Source organism: Ranitomeya variabilis, chromosome 8 (assembly GCF_051348905.1).
Source record: "Ranitomeya variabilis isolate aRanVar5 chromosome 8, aRanVar5.hap1, whole genome shotgun sequence".
NCBI lineage: Eukaryota > Metazoa > Chordata > Amphibia > Anura > Dendrobatidae > Ranitomeya > Ranitomeya variabilis.
In genome coordinates, this window is record NC_135239.1 from 101,444,990 (window position 1) to 101,464,762 (window position 19,773).

The window sequence follows — 19,773 nt, forward strand, 5'->3', positions numbered from 1 at the left end:
TGGCTGCCGGGTACTGGTGCTACTCGTATGCGCCAAACCCTGCATCTCTTCACGTATTATGGCTCTAACGTCAGACGGAGTCATTACATTTTCCTGCCGTAAAGTTAATATGATGCATTCTGCACATAACCTCTTTGTATAAGAGTCCGGAAGGGGTTGTAAACATAAGGCACATTCTTTGTGTTTGGATTTATGTGTCCTTTTCTTTGTCTAGAGGAAGGGGATACAGGAGGAACATATAATCAGCATATGGGAAGAGGCTTTTTTTTAAAAACTCACCCAGTGAAGCTGACAGGTACCGGTTCTGGAGGTGGATTCTTTGATAAAAGATCCTTCCGTTTGGTGGCAGATCGCTTTTCCTGAGGTCGATCCCCACTTTTGGTGCTGCTCCTGGCGCTTGTCTCCTTGCTGGGAGAACGCTCTGTCGCAGGTAAGTGCGCTACATCGGCCGGTGAAGCCATACTTACACACACCGGCCGATGCCAGCGCTGCCTTTTTAAAATTGGCGCCAAATCTCCTGCCTCCCTGGACCCAACCCGGAAGTGCTCCAGCGACTTCCGGGTTAGACGCGCCACTCCTCCTCACCATGCGGCGGCTGCTGGATAAAAAGCCGGCCGCTGAGCGCGCGCGTCCTCATGGAGCCGGGCGTACCAGAGGCACCGAACCCGGACCATGGCGACTGACCAGACGAGGGGGGAGGCTGCAAACAGTGGCTCCCCCGCCGCTGCCTCTGGTACCGCAGCCCCTGCCGTTCGCACGGACACTGACGCAGGCGGGTGCATGGCCCAGGACTCCTTGAACTGCAGGTACTTCGGGTTCCCATAGAAACAGGAAACCTAAACTGAGGAGAGGGGACCACCTCCTTTTATTCTGTAGGTTTCCTGTTCCTATGGGCGGATCCCTCTCTCTCATGTGGGGTGCTGTCGTGGCGAAGGGTAAAAAAAATAGTAAATGACCCCCCCCCCTTTATCACCCCCATAGGTAGGGACAATAATAAGGGTTAGAACTAGGGTTAGGTTTAGAATTAGGCTATGTGCACACGGTGCGGATTTGGCTGCGGATCCGCAGCGTATTGGCCGCTGCGGATTCGTAGCAGTTTTCCATCAGGTTTACAGTACCATGTAAACCTATGGAAAATCAAATCAGCTGTGAGCATGGTGCGGAAAATACCGCGCGGAAACGCTGCGTTGTATTTTCCGCAGCATGTCAATTCTTTGTGCGGATTCCGCAGCGTTTTACACCTGTTCCTCAATAGGAATCCGCAGGTGAAATCCGCACAAAAAACACTGGAAATCCGCAGGTAAAACGCAGTGCCTTTTACCTGCGGATTTTTCAAAAATGGTGCGGAAAAATCTCACACGAATCCGCAACGTGGGCACATAGCCTTAGGGTTGGAATTAGAATTAGGGTTGGAATTAGGGCTAGGGTTGGAAATAGGGTTAAGTTTAGGCTTGTGGTTATGGTTAGGGGTGTGTTGGGGTTAGGGTTGGGATTAGGGTTATGGCTAGAGTTGGGATTAGGATTAGGGGTGTGTTGGGGGTTAGTGTTGGAGTTAGAATTGAGGGGTTTCCACTTTTAAGGCACATGAGGGGTCTCCAAATGCAACATGGCGCCACCATTGATTCCAGCCAATCTTGCATTCATAAAGTCAAATGGTGCTCCCTCCCTTCCGAGCCCCGACGTGCGGCCAAACAGTGGTTTACCCCCACATATGGGGTACCAGCTTACTCAGGACAAACTGGGCAACAATTATTGGGGTCCAATTTCTCCTGTTACCCTTGCGAAAATAAAAAATTGCTTGCTAAAACATAATTTTTCATTCCTCAAAAATTATTTTTTATTTTCACGGCTCTGCGTTATAAACTTCTGTGAAGCACTTGGGGGTTTAAAGTGCTCACCACACATCTAGATAAGTTCCTTGGGGGGTCTAGTTTCCAAACTGGGGTCACTTGTGGGGGGTTTCTACTGTTTAGGCACATCAGGGGCTCTGCAAACGCAACATGACGCCCGCAGAGCATTCCATCAAAGTCTGCATTTCAAAAGTCACTAGTTCCCCTCCGAGCCCCGACGTGTGCCCAATCAGTGGTTTACCCCCACATATGGGGTATCCGTGTACTCAGGACAAACTGGGCAACAACTTTTGGGGTCCAATTTCTCCTTTTACCCTTGTGAAAATAAAAAATTGCTTGCTAAAAAAATAATTTTTGAGGAAAGAAAAATGATTTTTTATTTTCACGGCTCTGCGTTATAAACTTCTGTGAAGCATTTGGAGGTTTAAAGTGGTCACCGCACATCTAGATTAGTTACATGTGAGGTATCAGTGTACTCAGGAGAAATGTTTAGGCACACAGGGGCTCTCCAAACGCGACATGGTGTCTGCTAACGATTGGAGCTAATTTTTCATTCAAAAAGTCAAATGGCGCTCCTTCCCTTCCGAGCCCTGCTGCATGCCCAAACAGTGGTTTACCCCCATATGTGAGGTATCGGTGTACTAAGGAGAAATTGCCCAATAAATTTTAAGATCCATTTTATCCTGTTGCCCATGTGGAAATGAACAAATTGAGGATAAAAGAAATTTTGTGTGAAAAAAAAACCTACTTTTTCATTTTTACGGATCAATTTGTGAAGCACCAGGGAGTTCAAAGTGTTCACTATGCATCTAGATAAGCTCCTTTGGGGGTCTAGTTTACAAAATGGGGTCACATGTGGGGGAGCTCCAATGTTTAGGCACACAGGGGCTCTCCAAACGCGACATGGTGTCCGCTAACGATTGGAGCTAATTTTTCATTCAAAAGTCAAATGGCGCTCCTTCCCTTCCGAGCCTTGCCGTGTGCACAAACAGTGGTTTATGACCACATATGAAGTATCGGTGTACTCAGGAGAAATTGCCCAAACACATTTTAGGATCCATTTTATCCTGTTGCCCATGTGAAAATGAAAAAAATTGAGGATAACATTTTTTTTGTGAAAAAAAAAGTACTTTTTCATTTTTACGGATCAATTTGTGAAGCACCTGGGGGTGCAAAGTGCTTACTATGCATCTAGATAAGCTCCTTTGGGGGTCTAGGTTCCAAAATGGGGTCACTTGTGGGGGAGCTCCAATGTTTAGGCACACAGGGGCTCTGCAAATGCGACATGGTGTCCGCTAAAGATTGGAGCCAATTTTTCATTGAAAAAGTCAAATGGCGCTCCTTCCCTTCCGAGCGCCCAAACAGTGTTCCCCCCCACATATGGGGTATCGGCGTACTCAGGACAAATTGTACAATAACTTTTGGGGTCCAGTTTCTTTTTTTACCCTTGGGAAAATAAAAAATTTGTTGCTAGAAGATCATTTTTGTGACTAAAAAGTTAAATGTTCATTTTTTCCTTCCATGTTGCTTCTGCTGCTGTGAAGCACCTGAAGGGTTAATAAACTTCTTGAATGTGGTTTTGAATACCTTGAGGGGTGCAGTTTTTAGAATGGCGTCACTTTTGGTTATTTTCAGCCATATAGACCCCTCAAACTGACTTCAAATGTGAGGTGGTCCCTAAAAAAAAAATTGTTTTGTAAATTTCGTTGTAAAAATGAGAAATCGCTGGTCAAATTTTAACCCTTATAACTTCCTAGCAAAAAAAAATTTTGTTTCCAAAATTGTGCTGATGTAAAGTAGACATGTGGGTAATGTTATTTATTAACTATTTTGTGTCACATAACACTCTCATTTAACAGAATAAAAATTCAAAATTTGAAAATTGCGAAATTTGCAAAATTTACGCCAAATTTCCATTTTTTTTCAAATAAACGCAAAAATGATCCACCTAAATTTACCACTAACATGAAGCCCAATATGTCACGAAAAAACAATCTCAGAACTGCTAGGATCCGTTGAAGCGTTCCTGAGTTATTACCTCATAAAGGGACACTGGTCCAAATTACAAAAAACGGCCAGGTCATTAAGGTCAAAATAGGCTGTGTCATGAAGGGGTTAAAGGGAACCTGTCACCCCCAAAATCGAAGGTGAGCTAAGCCCACCGGCATCAGGGGCTTATCTACAGCATTCTGTAAGGCTGTAGATAAGCCCCCGATGTATCCTGAAAGATGAGAAAAAGAGGTTAGATTATACTCACCTGGGCGGGTGGTCCGATCCAATGGGCGCCGCAGTCCGGGGCCTCCCATCTTCTTACAATGACGTCCTCTTCTTGTCTTCATGCTGTGGCTCCGGCACAGGCGTACTTTATCTGTCCTGTTTAGGGCAGAGCAAAGTACTGCAGTGCGCAGGCGCTGGGAAAGGTCAGAGAAGCCCAGTGCCTGCGCACTGCAGTACTTTGCTCTGCCCTCAACAGATGGAAGATCTCTATTGAGGATGTCTCATTCTTAAAAGGGCAATACTGCAAAATTCAAGGACCTCTGCAATTTACTACTTATTAAAATCTTCTTGTCAAGAAGGAAGGGAGCTGCAATTCTAGGGCACAGCTGGTTGTGTAGGTTCTCACACTGCAGTCTCAGAGTGGTAAGCACCTTGGTAAGGCACACGTGCTACCTGCAGGCTCTGGCAGACTCATGAGCCCAGTCGCGGCCCACAGCGACATGGGAGCCCGGTCGCGGCGCACAGAGGCTGGGGAGCTCGATCTCGGCCCACAGTGGCTGGGGAGCTCGATCTCAGCCCACAGTGGCTCACTGCCTTGATGGATCTGACCAGCCTCATGCCCCTGAACTTCTTCCATGCTGAAGGCAAGGTTATGTGGGAAAGAACAGTTCGGATTGGTATAATTTTCTTATGATCAATCTTCAGAAGCACAGTGGCAAAACAAGAATCCAGGGGGATCAGTGTACTGCTGAAAACTAAGGCTAGGTTCACATTGCGTTAATGTGTGCACGCTAACGGACAGCGTTGCACGGCGAAAATGTCGCAATTAACGCCGTGCAACGGGTCCGTTAGCGTGCCCATTGACAGCAATGTGAAGTTTCCCTCTAGCGCATCGCAAGCGCGTGCCTTTTTTCGGCTCGCGCTAGCGATGTGCCGTTCTTTTGTAGCGCGCCTCGGACGCTGCTTGCAGCGTCCGCGGCGCGCCCGAGGTCCGTTCCCCGCTCTCGCAGATCGGGGATCTGCGAGAGCGGGGACGTTAACGCGACCCCTAACGCAGCCCCTAAAAAACATTGCGTTAGCGCAATCCGCTAGCGCTAGCGCTAAACGGATTGCCCTAACGCAATGTGAACCTAGCCTAATCATGAAAAAAACCCTTTAAGCAGATCGTAACATGTAAATGATAGTAAACCAGCGCCAGCTGACTTGCTATATCAGAGAATGGGGATACTCATGGACAATTTTTGCAAATGTGAACCAAATCAACAGATTACATGTGGCAAAGTGAATGTGCAAACTGTATGGAGACGATTGATTGCTACTTAACAGGAAAACCCAGGAAGACACTGACATATGACAATCTCGGTAATTCCCACAGCACAGCGTAGCCTCAGGCTAGACCAGTGTTCCCCAACTCCGGTCCTCTAAAGCCACCAACAGGTCGTGTTTTCAGGATTTCCTTAGTATTGCACAGGTGATAATTGCATCACCTGGACAGGCAAGCATTCAGTGACCTGTGCAATACTAAGGAAATCCTGGAAACATGACCTGTTGGTGGTTCTTGAGGACCGGACTTGGGGAACACTGGGCTAGTCGCATGCCTTTTTCCTGCTAGCCCTATGTTGAGCTTGCGCTGCCCTGCACTCCTGAACCTGTATGTCTAAAGAAATAAGCAAACACCTGACCACAAATCCATTAGCCAATTAGTTCAGGTGATAAGATATGATTGTCACACACAGCTTTGCCAACTGGGTGCTCTATGGTAGGGAAAACCAAAAATGCTAGAAGGAACCAAGGCACTCCAAATATTGATGAAGGTAGGCGAGTAGAATTGATTTCAGTGTATTCGTCAGCATATAATTTTATTTCCTTCACATCCTTGTCTTTTGTGTAAAAATCCTGATTTCCCTTAACAAGTGTAAACATGTACAGGGAACCTGTCAGCTGGATTGTGCTCAGTAACCTACAGAGAGAGTCAGGTCAGCACCAATACACTGATTACAGTGATACCTTGGTTGATGAGATCCATCTTGTGGTTGTTGTGTAATCCTTATTTTCAGTTAATGATATGCTTGTGCCCCGGGGCGGCCCTTGGGGGGGGCTTCATGTGGTGCTCTGCTGGTATTCATCTGTTTGGCTTCTGACAGGTCACTGATCCCTCACTGACCGGCCCCCTATGTTACACACTGAATAGAATAGGTATTTAAAAAAAAATCGGACATGTGCACAGCACTATAGAATATCATAGGTACGAGTGTCATCTGTGAAAACCACAGCTAGCACTTGTATGAGAAAATTAGACGTGTGAACGAGCCCTTAGGCTCATCTGTCTGCCTATATATCTAATGTTTAGAAATTCCCAGGTAATTTTTTTACTACAAAAAGAATTATGTAAATTAAGAAAAAAAAAAACATTGTGAAATGTTAATTTTATTTAAAGAACAATATACATTAGCTGCGATAGAAAAGTTACATATTACAGAACATATAGAAAACTTTTGGCTTTTAAGACACTCTAAAATGAATATTGGCAGATAAACCTGCTGGATTTTACACGAGACACTTGCCGTGTTCCAGGAAATATTTTATCATGAAAAAGCTGCCAAAGAATAAATAGCCTATGTTCTAAAACAGTGGAAATATTCTTGATGAAACACCCCACAAGTCCACAGAACAAAGTTGCACATCACATTAAATATACAGTATCTAAAGGACAGGTTGGAACAGATTCAAAAGGAAAAGCTCCTGCGGCACAAGGTTAGTTCTGCCTTTGTTTCAAGTTTACAAAAAGTAATAAAAAGGCAATCTGAAGATAATGGTTGGCATTCCCACACTTTATAAGTAGCAATTTTGCATGAGATTTTGTAAGGCTCTTAAAGCACATTCTGTATCAATGGAAACAATTTGCATAAAGTTAAAAAAACAACAAAGTTTAGAAATTTTGTTCATAAAATCCACTCTACATTTCAGTGCAAGAGAAGGATGAAATATACACAGGATGAAAAGGAATCTACCTCGAAGAGAACAAAGATCTCCAAGCTAAAGAAAGTATTTACATTCAATGTACACTACCAAACTGCTAGTGTAAGAACGCGAAATCTGAGGCGAGACGCCAGATCCGGGTCTTCTAGGATCTGCACATTTTGGTGTATGGGCTCCATTCATCTAAACTGGAGCTATAAATTTCAATAGTGTTCAGAAAGTCGTTGCCATCGAATCCACCAGCAACAAATATATGATTTCCAACAGCCACCACACCAGCATTGCTTCTTGGAGACATCATGCTTGCCACCATTTTCCACTCATTTTTGGCAGGGTCGTAGGATTCCACACAGCTTAAAGCACGAGAGCCATCGAAGCCCCCTCCTACGTAGATTTTACCTGTGAAGGGAAGAGACGTAGAGAGCATTAATAAGGTTATTGGGTGCAGTCTCTCACCTAGAAGACCATCTGTTCCAAAGACACACGTTGTCTGGTTTGGGTATGCCCTTGGAACAGAACCGGCCCCTGAAGAAGATCTGAGAGCTCAGGACACTAGGGTATATTTGCTGCCAAGAATGAAATACAAGTATGATTTTGAGGAAGGAACTAGGAAAAACCTAGAAGTTATCTTTACCAGGCAGACTCACTCAGCCAAGTAGTATTGGCCCTCTGACAATTCATACTGGCATTTGGCAGAATTATCACAATATTCATGCACAACTAAGACCGCAGTTAAGTACTTACAAGGGAAGGTGATTATTAAAAGAAAAGAGACTGACGTTTTGCACACCAGTCTTGATGAACAGTGCACTGGAGTAAGATGTGACAAATGTAGCAAGCACCCACAAGAAAAAGTTGGCGAAGCCGGCCAGGATAGGTTTACAGATGCCAGCGGTTGGAAAAAGTCTCCGCAACATCTTGCAATATTTTAAGCAGATTTATGCCAGAAGTCTGCATTATACAGCTTGTCGAATCAGGGGCTTTAATCTTTGTATAATCATAGTAGTCATCTCACCATTAAACACTGCGACTCCAGCCCCACGCCGAGCTACATTCATAGGCGCCACCACAGTCCAGGTGTCATTTTCCGGATTATAGCGCTCCACTGAATTCAGACAGTTCCAGGATTCTGCTCCTCCAATGATGTACATACGATTGTCCAACTCACAGACGGCAGACTGGTGTCTTCCTGCAAGAAAACAGACTCTTCACAATGCGGCTTTTCCTTCTGTAGAAAACACATGCTGGGAAATCTCCTGACGAGTACGACGACTCCCAGCCTGTGGCTACCTATACATTGTACCCTATACGTTTTTACTGTGTGGAATAGCACAGTCTGCTGCACTACTCCATACAGCCAAAACATGGAAGATCTCATTCATACCGCCAAACAGAGGTATGGGTGCAGACTAGGAGCTTCCCCGCCATATATGATCAACACAAACGCATTAAGCAATTCCTTTAGGAGATCATCGTCAGAAGTGTCCGTGTGCAGGTAGACCATACTAACGCTGCCATTTTTCCCTACTACTTTATATACAGTAGGCAATTGGAGTCTTACTAATATGTCTGACACTATTGACCCAACAGATTACCTACACACCATAGAAACAATATTAGGACTTGTGCTCTGCTGACATGACTGAGAGCCACCATTGACTGTATTTGCCCCCTGCATGTCTGTTCAATGGCTCATTTGTTAATTTGGTTCTCAAAACCACATCCTCATGCATTTCCTTGCACACTGAAAACCCCAGCGCTTCTGCATTTTCTGGACGTGAATTTCCTCCATCTCGAATAGCAAACACATGTACTTATGACCAAGATACTCACGAATATTTAGGGGCGCACAATTTTTCCATGATTTGGTTAACGGCTCAAACATGTCAAAGTTTTTGAGTCCCTTCTGGCCATAAGGATCCGAGCCTCCAACAACGTACAGTTTCCCATTAAGGGCACAAACGCCTTAAAAGAAATATAGAAAAACACGTAAATATAGAACTTCAGCTGTGCTTGATCTTCAACGCCAAACAGGTCTAAAGGGAATCTCAGCAGGTGGTTGCGATTTATTCGGAGCATATAAAGCTGTAGAATGTGAGCGGTAAATAACCTAATGATATATTAAAATTGTTGCAGCCGCATATATTCCACAATTAAGTAAAATCGCCTGGCAAGTAGGCAAGTCAATGAAAATCCACGCCTACTGTATAAAAAGTATCTATTGGTTTACATGGATCATAGGTAACTGGCAGTGCTCAGTTTTAAATAGGTGGTCCATAAATAAAAGTGCGGTTATGCTGTCTAGCAACAGATCCATGTATTCATACATCCATTCACTGACATTAAGAGATAGAAACGGAAACAATCTCACATCAATAGGTCCAGAAGAGTCACTGCGTTCCAATCTGTACCTCAATGGCTTTTATTCCCAGTAAACCGTAGTCCGGCCTTGACACTAATGGGTCCTGTGATACCTACTCAGGCTCTGGTTACCCCCAAGACTTCCACCCTAACAAGGACAATCCACAGCTGTCCCTGTGTAAATCACCCTGAATTTCCTCTACAAGGGATTGGGACGTGGAGCTAATGTTTTCTTTTTTCCTATCCCCTCTCTTTATGCTTTACACAATTTTTTTCTGAGAGCAGCATAATGGAGGTGTAGAGACTGATTCCAGCGATTGTGTCACTTATTAGGCTGTGGGGTCAATAAAATCAGCAGGAGATTACTGCAGGACTAGGTCTCATGTGCAACCAGTCCAGCTAATGTGTCGCCGCCCCCAACACTGATTAGCAGCTTGCTGACAATGTACACAGAAATCTGCCAATCAGGAGAGAGGGCGGGGTCATACACTGCTCCGCATTCTGAGCACTGCTTCATCTCCAGCAGAGAAAACAAGGATTCCAACAAAATGACAGCAAGCAGCACAGTAAGGGATACATCACTGAAATAAGGCTCTCTGCCCCTACATCATGCTGCTCTCAGAATTCATAGCAAAAAACTGGCTGCAGATTCCATTTAAATACATAAAACATGAAACTTCAGGCTACCTGCATTGCAACGATTTGTTCTGAGCTCAGGAACAGGGGTCCATGTGTTGGCTTTAGGGTCGTATTTTTCACCACAGCTTAGATCATCGGAATGACCATTCGATCCTCCAACAACATATAGCTCGCCCTGCAGAGTTGACCAGAAAGACATCAATTCATGGTTTTTGTACCAAAAACAGCCGGCTCTATTGAAATGGCTAGTACTTTAGAACATGTCTAGCTGCGTGTAACTATCTGTAGATTTTTTGTTTGCCTTGGATTAAATATAAATGAATAAAATATAATTTTGCTATAAAGATATAATTTGCACATACCATCAAAACGGCCATTTGAAAGCGGGCTCTAGGCGTCATCATGGGAGACAAAAATGTCCAAGTGTCAGTGTCCGGGTCATAGCACTCCACGGTCCGCAGGCATTCTTCTCTATTGTAGCCACCTAGAGGGGACACAATTGTATCTATGCACAATGCAAACTGATGGAAGACAAGCTACACAGAAATCAATGACACCAGCTACCTGCTGCTATAAGCTTGCCATTCAATTCAGCAGTCCCCAGGCCCGAGCGGGCATAATGCATAGGTGACATGACCTTGTCATTGGAGTCATCTGGCAGGATTTCAACGCTTAAGCTCTTCAATAACCGAGGAGTACTTGAAGGTGAGTTCAGGGGAGTATGACGGCCATGCAGGAAGATGACACAGAGCGTGCTGTTCAGGACAGCCAGACATAAGTAGGTCTTTTCTAAAAGAGAAATTATTTCTTAGGTTCCACTTTTCAGCTAACGCAAGGTACTAAACATGGTTATCATTGCCATATTTCGTCTGCCTATGGGGAAGCTGTAGTTTATATTAGTACCATTATGGCGCTTAATGGTCACGTAAAACATCTGTACTGCAGCTGTCAGATTTCTTCTATTAGGGGTCTAATAGGAAAACTAAAGCCTTTCATTACACCCCCAGCTGCCGTCATCATCCATCTATACCCAAGATAATTGTCCTAAATGCTCTGACATCTGAGTGGTTGAGCTAAGGAGTCCAGGATCGTCCCACTGTGCACAGAGCGAGGTCAGCCCCCGAGCCCGTCCCATCTCTCCTCCACAGCTTCCATATACACTGGATGTCGGGAAGGGGTAAATGGGTCCGAGCAGGATGGAGACAAGCCTCAATGGCAGATTTCCATATTCCTAGATGAAGGCTGGGTCTGCCAGGGTGCAGTAACCCCTCGCAGCTCCGGCCGATGAGCCGTATTCCGAGAACCCCTCTATCTGGCACACAGTAAGGGATGGCCTTGACAAATACTTTGTCATCTTAAAAAATGTGTAAAAATGGAAAGAAAAAAAAACGATGGGATGGGCAGTCTGGGCACTTACTGGATTTCTTTTCTGAAGCGATTATTTTCCACTCATGTTTAGGGTTTTGTGCTGGAAAACCAGATGGTGAAAGGGTTCCAGAACTGCTGCTGCTCGGGTGCCTGTTACTTTCACGTGGCAATTTCTTCTACAAAAATCAAATACATAGATGAAATGCAGAGGAAGACTACATCTAGTGCTCACAGGAGTTCATATGCTCTGCGCTTCCAATCTTTACTAGTTACAGGGAACCTGACAGCCGATACATGCTGCCCAGACCGTGTGTCAGCCACTGACTAATATCCCAGCCATGTAAGTCGGAATCTGAGTATCTGTGGCTGCTAGTCGACTGGGCCGGACCCCTGCAGCTTCTCCCCGCCCGCTGACAGTGACTGACAGGTCTCTGCCTATTAGTACACATAGGCAGAGACCTATCAATCCAGGGCAGCTGGTGGGGAAAAAGCTGTCAGGGACCCCGCTCTCCGACTGGTGCATGGTGCGTCCAAGTGCTATTAAGATATGTGATTATCTGTTACACTGCAGCATGTCCGAGCCAATCATACCTGGCTGCGATAGTACAGCCTGCGGCGGATACATGCTGCCCACCTATTACATTCATAGGTTAATAAGTCAGTACACAGAACACTTGTGCCAGCTAAGAGCTCACTGCAATGTATCCAATCCTCATGGATAAGCCAGGACATCAGACTCAGCAGGACATCCATACTAAACGGATTGCCCGGTGATCAGAAGCGCTCATCTACCCACAGTACAGGTGATAACTTATTGATCGGTGGGTCTGACTGCTGGGACTTGTACTGATTGGCAGAACCAGGGACTTTGATCCTATGAGCCCCACAGATCTGACAAGCGGTCCAGGTCCCACTGGTTGGACATTCACTGATCAAAAAGTTACTCTCCAGCAGATAGAATAATTGGACAGCCACTTTAAAGCCAGTCTTAGCACCAGACCTTTCTATCTATTCAATCGCAAGGGAGAGCGAGCAGACAGAATACAGAAGAGAATGTGTTCATATGACAGCCCAGATACTATGCCGTCTGTGTGCCGCAGATTATACATAGGGATGAAGGACACAGACACCTGGAGAGAAGGACAGATACTATGCCGTCTGTGTGCCACAGATTACATGTAGGGGTGAAGGATACACAGACACCTGGAGAGAAGGACAGATACCATGCCGTCTGTGTGCCGCAGATTATACATAGGGGTGAAGGACACGCAGACACCTGGAGAGAAGGACAGATACTATGCCGTCTGTGTGCCACAGATTACATGTAGGGGTGAAGGATACACAGACACCTGGAGAGAAGGACAGATACTATGCCGTCTGTGTGCCGCAGATTATACATAGGGGTGAAGGACACGCAGACACCTAGAGAGAAGGACAGATACTATGCCGTCTGTGTGCCGCAGATTATACATAGGGGTGAAGGACACACAGACACCTGGAGAGAAGGACAGATACCATGCCGTCTGTGTGCCGCAGATTATACATAGGGGTGAAGGACACACAGACACCTGGAGAGAAGGACAGATACTATGCCGTCTGTGTGCCACAGATTACATGTAGGGGTGAAGGATACACAGACACCCGGAGAGAGGGACAGATACTATGCCGTCTGTGTGCCGCAGATTATACATAGGGGTGAAGGACACACAGACACCTGGAGAGAAGGACAGATACTATGCCGTCTGTGTGCCGCAGATTACATGTAGGGGTGAAGGATACACAGACACCGGGAGAGAAGGACAGATACTATGCCGTCTGTGTGCCACAGATTACATGTAGGGGTGAAGGATACACAGACACCCGGAGAGAGGGACAGATACTATGCCGTCTGTGTGCCGCAGATTATACATAGGGGTGAAGGACATGCAGACACCTGGAGAGAGGGACAGATACTATGCCGTCTGTGTGCCGCAGATTACATGTAGGGGTGGAGGACACGCAGACCCCTGGAGAGAGGGACAGATACTATGCCGTCTGTGTGCCGCAGATTATACATAGGGGTGAAGGACACGCAGACACCTGGAGAGAAGGACAGATACTATGCCGTCTGTGTGCCACAGATTACATGTAGGGGTGAAGGATACACAGACACCTGGAGAGAGGGACATATACTATGCCGTCTGTGTGCCGCAGATTATACGTAGGGGTGAAGGACACGCAGACACCTGGAGAGAAGGACAGATACTATGCCGTCTGTGTGCCACAGATTACATGTAGGGGTGAAGGACATGCAGACACCTGGAGAGAGGGACAGATACTATGCCGTCTGTGTGCCACAGATTACATGTAGGGGTGAAGGATACACAGACACCTGGAGAGAGGGACAGATACTATGCCGTCTGTGTGCCACAGATTACATGTAGGGGTGAAGGACACACAGACACCTGGAGAGAGGGACAGATACTATGCCGTCTGTGTGCCACAGATTATACATAGGGGTGAAGGACACACAGACACCTGGAGAGAGGGACAGATACTATGCCGTCTGTGTGCCACAGATTATACATAGGGGTGAAGGACACACAGACACCTGGAGAGAGGGACAGATACTATGCCGTCTGTGTGCCACAGATTACATGTAGGGGTGAAGGACACACAGACACCTGGAGAGAGGGACAGATACTATGCCGTCTGTGTGCCACAGATTATACATAGGGGTGAAGGACACACAGACACCTGGAGAGAGGGACAGATACTATGCCGTCTGTGTGCCACAGATTACATGTAGGGGTGAAGGACACGCAGACCCCTGGAGAGAGGGACAGATACTATGCCGTCTGTGTGCCACAGATTACATGTAGGGGTGAAGGACACACAGACACCTGGAGAGAGGGACAGATACAGGCTATTGTGGGGGATGTCATTTAGGTGTCTGTTCACATGCAGAAAAACACCAAACTATCTCACCAAGTTCGAGGAGTCGGGTTGTGATATTTTCATATACTGTATAAGGCTTTATCGCCTATTATCTTGCTGTATTAACCCCTTCATGCCACAGCTTTTTCGTGTCTGTTTTTCACTCCCCTTCTTCCCAGAACCGTTAATATGGCCATGTGAGGGTTGTTTTTTGAGAGACGAGTTGTATTTTTGAACGAAACCATTGGTTTCACACCATATCAAGTACTTGAAAATGGGGAAAAAATACCAATGGGGTGAAATTGCAAAAAAAAAGCGCAATTCCACATTTTTTTTAACCATGTTCACCAAATGCTAAAACTGGCCTGCCATTATGATTCTCCAGGTCATTACGAGTTCGTAGATACCAAACATGTCTAGGTTGTTTTTTTATATAAATGGAGAAAAAAAATCCAAAGGTTTTTTTTTTTTTTTTTTTCCCAATTGCGTCATTTCCCGAGACAAGTAGTGTCAACATTTTTCATGATCTCAGGTTGGGTGAGGGCTTATTTTTTGCGTGCCGAGCTGACGTTTTTCATGATACCGTTTTGCTGCAGATATGTTCTTTTAAATACGTTGGCGCTATATAAAGATTATTATTATTGCATTTTAATGCAATGTTGCAGCGACCAAAATTCTGGAGTTTTGACTTTTTTCCTGCTACGTCGTTTACCGATCGGATTAATGCTTTTTATATATTGCTAGATCGGGCGATTCTGAACGCAGCGATACCAAATATGTGTATATTTTCTTTTAATAGTTTTATTTTAAATGGGGGGTGATTGAAACTTTATTTATTTTTTTTAAATAAGAACTTTTTTTTTTTTTACTTTTCACTTGCTTCAATAGTCTCCATGGGAGACTAGAAGCTGCAATCATCTGCCTATGTGTAGCAGAAATGCTCACTTGCTATTAGCGCTGACCGCTGGATGGCGCTCACAGCAATCCGGCAATGACAACCACAGGGGTTTCCTGCAGACCCCGGGTTGTCAGACTAACCCATCGGCAACCCGGGTGCCGATGGGCAGGATTAGTGGCATGCTTCCGACGCGATCACATTAAATGCCGCTGATTGACACTGTCATTTAGTTGTTTAACAGCCGTGGGTGGATCGCGATTCCACCTGCGGATGTTAGGGGCACATGTCAGCTGTTCAAAACAGCTGACATGTGCCAGGAGAGATGTGGGCTCACCGCCAGAGCCCACCTCAAAGGGAGAGACATGACATGCGCTCTACATGTACGGCGCATGTCGTGAAGGTGTTAAACATAAGTCTCCGTTCCAGTTACAATGAATGTATCTATATGGCCTCATGGTAGTCATCAACTAAATTAAATCTGCTGCTTTATTTTTTTATTTACAAAAAATTATGGCTTCTAGTGATATTTTATGGGAGTTGTGAAATGCCTATGATCTTCAGTGGAGAGAGCTGAATGTATGAATGATCTCCTGCCTGAAGCTCCCATGACTGCAAAAGGCGACTCCTATTCTTCTGATACTCCAGGAAGAGTAGCCAGTAACTTACATATCTATGGCATATGCACCATAAGACATTAACGCCTTAAATTTCAGTGCAGTTTTACGCCGTGCCTATGTGTTATGCCTGTAGGTAAGCAAGCTTGAGAAGGAAACTACTTTATTACGTACTGTAGTCAAACAGGACTTCAGGTTTCTGCACTATCTGGACGTATTATATACTGCACCAAGACTTGTGTAAGAAAATTGCAGAACTGCATTCTAGCGAGCGGCTCTATAACTTACAGTGATGCTAATACTCCAGGTGAGGGAACTGTACCTGAACCAACTGTATACCATCTTCATCAGCAGAAAAGATGTCATTATTGCCACCAAGGACGCTCCCATCAAGCAGCTTGTGATCAGCTGAGTAATACAAAGTTTGCACCTGTAAAACAATAAAAGATATACCCATATGGATACCGTTCCTTTAACAAAGGTGCAGAATTTCCACTTCCTGCCATCTTCACTTTCTTTACTCTCCAATTTGGAGGGGAAAAAAAAAAACCACTTTGGTGGCACAAGTTCTCCCAAAGCCTCAGGTCAGCTTCACTTCTATATCTTCATTGTCCAAAACTCAATAAAAGGGTATGAAGGGAAAAATGATAGAAAAGGATATTCTAGTGCAGGATAATATGATGGGGCACAGAGGAAGAAGAAGAAAACATCAAAAATAGCAATACACAAAGAGCTTAAAATAACGCATCTTAGTACAGAACAGCAAATGTCTACAGATAAAGGAAAAGTTATATCTAAACAAAGTTGCAAAAAAGGTAAAAAAAGGAAATCTTACTGGTGTAAAAATATAAATGTATAAGATAGTACTGAAAGCATTGATGCAGGATGTACATCGAGTGGTCAGGAGTGGATACAGGCAAGTTTTTTTTTTTTTTTTTTTTTACAGGTTATGGTAATTTTACAACAGTTTAACAGAATGGAACTTCTACTTTGTGACGCTGGCATGCAGGAACATGGCGGCAGAAGGGGCGCACACAATTATTTCATGCGGTTGAGAAAAAAAAATATATAAAATCCTCTGTCTGTATGTAAAGACTGCCCATTAATCTGGTGGGCTCTACACAACCAAGCCGTAAGCCTCACATCCACTCCAAGAACCCAAAACAAATCTCCAACAAGTTATTAGTAGGGTTGAGCGACTTTTGCTTTTTTAGGATCGAGTCGGGTTTCGTGAAACCCGACTGTCTCGAAAGTCGGATTGTGTGAAATTGGCCGATTATTGTGAAAAGTCAGGGGCCCGACCGAAACACGAAACCCAATTCAAGTCAATGGGGATCCTCCTCCTCCTCCTCCTGCTGATCCTCCTCCTGCTGATCCTCCTCCTCCTCCTCCTGATCCTCCTCCTCCTCCTGATCCTCCTCCTCCTGATCCTCCTCCTCCTCCTGATCCTCCTCCTCCTCCTGATCCTCCTCCTCCTCCTGATCCTCCTCCTCCTCCTGATCCTCCTCCTCCTCCTGATCCCCCTCCTCCTCCTGATCCCCCTCCTCCTCCTGATCCCCCTCCTCATCCTCCTCCTCCTCCTCCTCCTGATCCTCATCCTCCTGATCCTCATCCTCCTGATCCTCATCCTCCTGATCCTCATCCTCCTGATCCTCATCCTCCTGATCCTCATCCTCCTGATCCTCATCCTCCTGATCCTCATCCTCCTGATCCTCATCCTCCTGATCCTCATCCTCCTGATCCTCATCCTCCTGATCCTCATCCTCCTCCTCCTGATCCTCATCCTCCTCCTCCTCCTGATCCTCCTCCTGATCCTCATCCTCCTGATCCTCCTCCTCCTGATCCTCATCCTCATCCTCCTGGTCCTCTTCCTCATCCTCCTGATCCTCTTCCTCATCCTCATCCTCCTGATCCTCTTCCTCCTCATCCTGATCCTCATCCTGATCCTCATCCTCCTCATCCTGATCCTCATCCTCCTCATCCTGATCCTCATCCTCCTCATCCTGATCCTCATCCTCCTCATCCTGATCCTCATCCTCCTCCTCCATCCCAAACGTTAAGATGGCGGTTTTGCCCCTTGTGACGCCGCACAAAGCGAGCCGGAACCCATGTCATCACGCTGCACACACTCCTTCATTGGCTGAAAAAATGGCGGGGAAAGCGTCATACGAAACGCGACTTTGGCGCGAAGATAGCCAACCGTGTGGCCCAACCGTGTGGCCGATCCCACGCTGGGGTCGGGTTTCATGAAACCAGACTTTGCCAAAAGTCGGCGACTTTTGAAAATGACCGATTCGTTTCGCTCAACCCTAGTTATTAGACCATCAGTGAATGGAGCACAAAACTCTATTCACAGGCGAGAAGAACAATCCGCACAGATGAGGGCCTCTGCCCGAGCGGCTGTACTGCACATTTATACCGGGTACTTCTTTCTCAGCAGTCGGTAAATAGACCCCATAAAACTTGGGAGATGTGGTCAGCCATTGATTGCTTTTTCGCCATTCTATACAGGACTGTTTGCAGCTTCCAGAATTGCTTTGCAGGAAAGGTTCTCTACTATAGACGCGCTTTTACCACAGAATTTGCAGAGACTCGCAGGTTGTATTGTATATAGGAGACGTAATCTTATATAGAGAGTGTGGGAGAGCTGGGGAGTGATTGGTTTTAAGTGTGATTTGACTTGATTATGCGACTTGTGATTCAGTGACTTTGGGTTCAGGGAGTTTAGAAGAGTAATTTGTACTGAATCACTGTTTGTATTTACTTAGTATTTGTATCTTGTGCAATCCCCATTATGAAAACGTGCTCCATCATTGGCAATGCATCCAGTGTACATCTGGTCCCATGTAGGATATCCTTAACCAGCCATCTAAGGGCGCATACTGTTGTGCGACAGGGATCACCGAACGGTGGGTTGTCTTCCTGGCGCTTGAGTTCGGCACATCGCTGATCGGGTGGACAGATTACTGGGAGGGGCTGGTGAGGACCCAGCGGTCATTATGCACATTGGCACAAATGACAAAGTTAGAGGTAGGTGGAAGGTCCTTAAAGATGATTTTAGGGAATTGGGCTCTAAGCTTAAAGCAAGGACCTTGAAGGTGGTTTTTTTTTTTTAAATACTGCCTGTAACACATGAGAGGTAGCAGGCGATTAAGGAGGCAATTATTTGGCTCAGGAACTGGTGTAGGAAGGAGGGTTTTCTGGTGAACTAGGCTGACTTTTCTGTTGGCTACAGAGAAGAAGAAATGAGAGGAACCAGATAATGGAAGGTGCAGACGCTCTATAGTTCTGGAAATCGGGAGTGCCAAGCTCACAGACACAGGTGATCACTTTTGCAATATTCTAATGAAATGTTAAATTGAAAGAACAGGCATAGGGAAACAGCATCAGGAATAATTGTGCATCACCCTTCCTACACCGCGCTCCTGCAGAATGCTTCTACACATACAAGGAGTGCTACGTATCTAGGATGTGCCTTTCAATGCTTCAGTATGATTAGAAGCTGCCTCGGATTAGAAAGTTCAGACATTTGTAATCTAACAATGGACTGTGGTACAATGCACACTGATCCTGTAAAAGGAGTAAACACGGTTAAATCAGCATCATGGCTCTCTGCCCACAGTGGATTTTCTTAGAAGGGCTAGGGCAGACTGGTGCTTCATTACGTTCTATTAACCTTGCTGTATCTTCGTCGTTCTTCAGTCTTGGGTATCCTACTTTTGTTAAATAACCTACGGAAAGATAATCAATGGGGAGGAAAATCTGTTAGAAAGTTTCATCATAATGGAGTCAAGTTCAAGCAAACCTGCAAGAAAACATTAGAAGACTACAGTGATTTAAGACAAACAAAACCCTCAGCACTTACACAAACTGAAAAAGAAGAGAAATTAAAGTATTGTAAAAAAAAAATAAGAATTCTTCTCACCTTTAA

At 45.3% G+C, this 19,773-nt stretch overlaps 1 protein-coding gene across 1 annotated transcript in view; it reads right to left on the bottom strand.

Annotated features, from left to right (window-relative positions):
* Window positions 1-6,478: 6,478 nt before the first annotated feature.
* The window catches only part of IVNS1ABP (influenza virus NS1A binding protein), a 42,772-nt gene continuing 29,477 nt past the window's right edge, over window positions 6,479-19,773 (bottom strand). The window contains exons 8-15 of the mRNA XM_077278813.1: window positions 16,165-16,272; window positions 11,464-11,590; window positions 10,611-10,835; window positions 10,409-10,530; window positions 10,095-10,221; window positions 8,880-9,011; window positions 8,062-8,235; window positions 6,479-7,445 (exon numbers count right to left, since the gene is read on the bottom strand). Of these exons, the coding sequence (XP_077134928.1) occupies window positions 7,192-7,445; window positions 8,062-8,235; window positions 8,880-9,011; window positions 10,095-10,221; window positions 10,409-10,530; window positions 10,611-10,835; window positions 11,464-11,590; window positions 16,165-16,272 (1,269 nt within the window). The 3' untranslated portion in view covers window positions 6,479-7,191. The remainder of the gene's footprint in view (window positions 7,446-8,061; window positions 8,236-8,879; window positions 9,012-10,094; window positions 10,222-10,408; window positions 10,531-10,610; window positions 10,836-11,463; window positions 11,591-16,164; window positions 16,273-19,773) is intronic.